This window comes from Frankliniella occidentalis, unplaced genomic scaffold (assembly GCF_000697945.3).
Source record: "Frankliniella occidentalis isolate FOCC.00 unplaced genomic scaffold, Focc_3.1 Scaffold65, whole genome shotgun sequence".
NCBI classification, from domain to species: domain Eukaryota; kingdom Metazoa; phylum Arthropoda; class Insecta; order Thysanoptera; family Thripidae; genus Frankliniella; species Frankliniella occidentalis.
In genome coordinates, this window is record NW_026267195.1 from 1,075,768 (window position 1) to 1,080,989 (window position 5,222).

The 5,222-nt window shown below is 43.8% G+C and overlaps 2 protein-coding genes across 3 annotated transcripts in view; one reads left to right on the forward strand and one right to left on the reverse strand.

Annotated features, from left to right (window-relative positions):
* LOC127749560 (uncharacterized) overlaps positions 1-5,222 on the reverse strand; it is a 32,787-nt gene that overhangs the window by 22,016 nt on the left and 5,549 nt on the right. The window lies entirely within an intron of this gene.
* The window catches only part of LOC113207098 (regucalcin-like), a 14,943-nt gene that overhangs the window by 4,903 nt on the left and 4,818 nt on the right, over positions 1-5,222 (forward strand). For both annotated transcript variants that reach the window (XM_026423485.2, XM_052268224.1), the window contains exons 3-5: positions 1,099-1,311; positions 3,706-3,966; positions 4,055-4,167. In XM_026423485.2, coding sequence (XP_026279270.1) covers positions 1,099-1,311; positions 3,706-3,966; positions 4,055-4,167 — 587 coding nt within the window. The remainder of the gene's footprint in view (positions 1-1,098; positions 1,312-3,705; positions 3,967-4,054; positions 4,168-5,222) is intronic.

The window sequence follows — 5,222 nt, forward strand, 5'->3', positions numbered from 1 at the left end:
TTTAGCTGTCAGAGCTGAAAAGGTTAATTAGTGCCTGGGCAGCCAACATATAAGCTATCACAGCTAATCATTAGCTTGTGGAACTTACGTTTTTTTTTCCGTGTTTAAACTATAACCCGAGCATACCCGGCCAGAACCCGAATGTGACCGAGTAGTTCGGAGTCCGGAATGCAACGCGAGTGAATTATTCGAGTAGTCCCGACCACAACCCGAGTAACCGAGAAGTCCCAAACGAGGGGGAAATCACTTGTGAAATAATTCGTAAACCTTCCATCGAAATAGTACGAAATAAAGGCGAAATAGAGTGAAATGGACCCGAAATAGACGCGAAATAGTCAGTTAAATAGTCGCGAAATACCACTGAAATACTCTGAAATACCGCGAAATACCCTGGAATAATCCGAAATAGGCAAATAAAAGCCGAAATGGCAGGAGAAATAACCAAAATGGCAGGAGAAATACCACGAAATAGCCCGTACGCAACGAACCCAAGTGATTTCCCCTCGGTACTGAACGTGACCCGAGATCAGCGCAGGCAAGAGGACCAATTGCTCTTGACGGGAGCATCACTTCAAAAATCGACGCGTCCGTGCTACAACTCCCTATGCAAGTTAGGCTAGTCTTTTGGGTTAGCGAAACATATAGGATAGTCTTTCAGGACAGCAAAACTGATAGGAAATTGTTGCACGGACGCGTCGAAATGCTCTTGTTTTAAGTGCACGTGGCAAAATTTTAACAAAAGGAAATACAAGAGGAAATTTTTACGATTTTTTTTACACTTGATTCAAGAAACGATTTTTCTGGGTGTGAGGCCCGGGATCGGGACAGGCCCGGATGTTGAAAAGCCCGGAAACAGGGCCCGGGTCGGGATCGTTTCTCATCTCTGATTTCATGGCGAGGTAAACAAGGTCTGTGAGCAGACGTCGGTGAAGTATTCTTTACCTCAACTCGCTTCAAAATTCTATACGCCATTACCACAGAAAATTGTTTGTAGTTCAATTTCGACGCAGCATAAAACTATAGGTGACCTTAAGGTGTAAAGCGAGAGCCGCGTAGGCGAGTTTATGGCTAACATATGTGCTTTATCTGTCCCCGTAGACGGCCCTGTGAGCCCAGTGCTCGTGCTTCCTGGGGGAAATTTGGCTGTTGGAGTCGGGCGGCAGTTACGGCTCATGGACTGGGCTGCCTACAACTTCAGCTCCATAATTCCTCAGATCACGCCGCCCGTTGTACTCACAACCGTCGAAGACGACAAGCCGGGTAACCGTTTCAATGATGGAAACATTGACAGCGTAGGGCGGATTTGGATAGGTATGTAGTTAAGGTAAAGCATGTATAGATTTTGAATTTCTTTGTTTTCATTTAACGGTTGGGCAAAACCCTCACAAACATGACAAACAATAATCTCTCTTCGTGTAACGATTGTAAAGGTAACCAGTGGCCAAGAAAGTTTCGCGTTCATCTTTGTGTTTGCCAATAACTACGATACGAGCTACGAAATAGCTCAAGAGCACACTAAGCTTGAGTCGTGATATTTTTAGGAGCACCAGCACGTCCAAAATTTTGTCAAATTTCCTATTTCACCGTTTGGGTGCTAGACTTTTTCTTCTGATGAAAACAAAATACTGCGGAAATGACCACGTTGGCCTTTCAGTCGCATTTCAGAATCAGGTCCACCTTTCAACCAATCAGTTTCCAGCTCAACTTCACTTTGTTGGCAACTCTGTTCGGCAGTAATTAAAAGCAGTTTAATTTGCGGTCTGTTTGCTGTATTTTGCTTGTATAAAATGCAGCTGTTACTACACCTCAATTTATGTCAATAAGATTGCAGGTAACACTGCAAGCCTAACGGTGTACTAAATAAACACAACAAAGTGTGAACTTGCTATGTTACCTCAAAATTCTGAACAGTACCAATTTTGGGGGTCGTTTTAGGCTTAACTAAGGAGCGCTTGGCCAAAATTCCCACGAATTCCCGTCGTTCCGATCGGCTCAAACTGAAAGAATTTCTATGTCATACATAGCTATCTACACGGAAAATAACAAGCGGATCTCAAAAGCATATTTACTTGCCCGTTTTCGATGCCTACATAAAGAAAATAGTATTTGTCTTTAAGAGGCTAAGATTTCACTCCAAACACTATGTACCCTTTAACATTTCTTCAAGAAGAGATCATTCTGCATTGAATGGCACAAACCGCTTGCTGTATCTCAAACACAAGCGAAGATATACCGATTTGTCCAAAAGTCGACATTCTGGATTTTGAACATGATTTGAGCCGATCGCCACGATGGTATTTTGTGGAAATTTTGGCCCGGCACTCCTGAGTAATGCATAAAACGACCCCCAAAGCTTCGTACACTCTTAAAAATATTTTTTTATTTCCCAACACTTTCACGAAACGAAGTAACTGTGAAATCACAACACTTCATTGTAGTCGAAAAAAGATAGATGCAAAGAAAGATGCAGTTATAAAATTAGAGGTCCATTATGCAAAAAGACACCATGCAAAAAGACACGTCAACAATTTAGAGAATGCCTTTAAAGTTCCTGAAACACCTGAAGCGACTAAATTTTCCCCAACTATGGGTTCGTTTCACAGTTCACAAGAATTGTTAACGATCTTTTAAACAGTGTACTGTTTGGAATTTTGTCTAGGTAAGGGGGTGTTTTTGCACAATTTGAATGTACGACACTGATAATACAATAAAATGCCCTAAAGATGCTAAATTTCAGTGCCTTTGGACACCCCGGGAAAATCCAATTGTATTGCGATACTTTAGACTAAAAGGCGCAGTTCCTACCTCTAGAGCGGTAAACTGCGTGTCTTTCGAAACGGGCGGATGAACTGCGTGCCTTTTAGTCTAAGTTATCGAATGGCTTTTCCACCACTTTCAAAAATAATCAGTACCCAAACAGTCTCCCCAAACGGTCTCATGCAGTTAGCAAACAAGACCCATTAGGTACGTTCGCTGTGAGACTACCCGCGTAAAATACTGAGGCGTGTTTCGGTTGTATTCGCGTCATTTTCCACAACTGTGATAACGATCAGTGTCGGCTGACTCGCTCCCCGCTCAAAAGACTGTCACGCTCTCACTCTACTACTGCTTAGTTCGTTCACTGCAGGGATCTGTCAGAGCGTGCTGCCACCCTAGCCGCTGGAGCTTCAATCAGCCCCGTCGCTTAGGCCTCATTTTGTCCTACAAATACCCCCTGATAGTAGGCGACCCACAGCAAATCGCCCCGTCTGTCAGGCGGGCTTAAAACCGAGCCTGAAGAGACAGGACTAGGAGACACGGAGTACGCTTTTTCGTCGCTTTTAGGCGTGTTTCAGACCGTCCTCATGCGCTCGGACTTGTACGCTAACAGTACGCTCGTGGGGACTGAATAGGGACTGATTGGGTACTGACTATTTTTGTGACAGACAGTCAGACGGTTGTCGCTGGTCTATCAAATTTAAACTATCCACCATTCTGTTGTATTTTTATCAATTCCTGTTCGAATCCACAACAGTGATTTTTTACTTCCATAACAAGCTAGCCGATGTAGATTTTAGTCCTGAGGAAGTAAGGTAGTATAGCGATGGAGTCATTTTTCTCATTTTTCTCGCACCGATAGTCCGTATCTGTTTTTTTACTGATGTCCGACAGTCGCACGACAGTTTTGTGATACTAGGGAATGAATATTTTACTGACATATTGCAGGCACCATGGGCCCAGAACCAGTGGTGGGACAGGTGACTCCTGACCAGGGCTCTCTGTACCGTATTACGCTACAAAGTCCCTCGCGACACGTTAGCTCGCTTCCGCGACAGGAACATGCCGTTGAGGTCAAGACTGTCCTGTCACCAGTGAGCATCTCCAACGGCCTAGTCTGGAATCACGAGGAGACGCTAATGTACTACATTGACACTCCGACGCGCCGCGTTGATGTGTTCGACTTCAATCTTGCTCAAGGCACTCTTGGTATGGTTAAAATCTAGAATAACAACACTCCACAAACATTTACAAAACGCTAAAATTAAGGAAATACATATTTTGCATGCTCTTTTAGGGACCCGCAGAACTGCTTTTGATTTTGCAGCTCATAATGTTACCGGCAACCCTGATGGTATGACTATTGACTCAGACGGAAACATTTGGGTTGCGTGCTTTGGAGGCAGTCAGGTAAGACTTCATCCGGTGCTTTTTCAGCCCCTAGGGGTGCCTACTGCTTTCGCCCGAAGGATTCTTATTATTATTCTTGACGATGGCCCCTTATGGCAGAACCAATCGTGCCCAAGAGTATTTACCAAAATTTCAGTCAAAATTACTTCGAAAAATTTCGAAGAATTTTTTTGAGATACATTCGATATTATATCGTCTGATTAACTTTAGAGAAATTTGAGTTTGCATCGTGCCGGTTCCATGGAAATGACGAGCTGAGCAGCAGGCTGAGTCGAGCCAGGAAAATTTTAGCCAATCATAAATTTAGGCGGGAAAGTTCGACCAATGATAAGGTCACTTGTTGCTTTGTACAACCCCATCCACAATCTTCTTTGGACTGGCGTCGATATAGCGGTCGCGTTTAAATAATACTGTCGCGCCGCCGTGTAAAAAGATACAACGCAGACGACGTTTTGAACGCGGCCACTTGAGCGCCAGCTGCAGTTTTGATTGTTGGCTCGGTCTGTAGTTCCGCCTTGTAGTAATCGCGTTTAAAAATGGACGGGGCTTGTAAGCGTCTTACTAACACAAAACTGAAAATCCATACCATACCTTTACATTATTTGCGGCCCTTTTGCATTTGAGGGATTTGCTCCTTTCTCGTGACAAAAGACTGTAGCGGGGCAGCACCGTGACTACACCCCACCCTTCTGCTTTGCTTAAGAAAAATTCAAAAAAATTAACCAGCGCAGTTTTTAGATTGTATTGTTTGTCAAACAGTTTTGTTGTTTGTTTTTTTTTTTTTTTTTGAGGGGGGGAGGGGGTACTTCCTTTGACATTTTACTATTGGACGCCCCCTAGTACGTCTTACAGTGCAATGTGGTCATTAATTTTCGCCGTATTTGCGTCGAAGAAAGCACTCTAGCGCCCAAACGGTGTAGGATAGAGTCAAACAGACAAATATTTTCGCCCGCAGGGTTCTACTTTCACGAGTTGCCTCTAACCTAACCTAACCCTCCCTCACGTTGCACATTAAGACGTACAAGGAGGCGACTAATCGTAAAATGTCAGAGTAA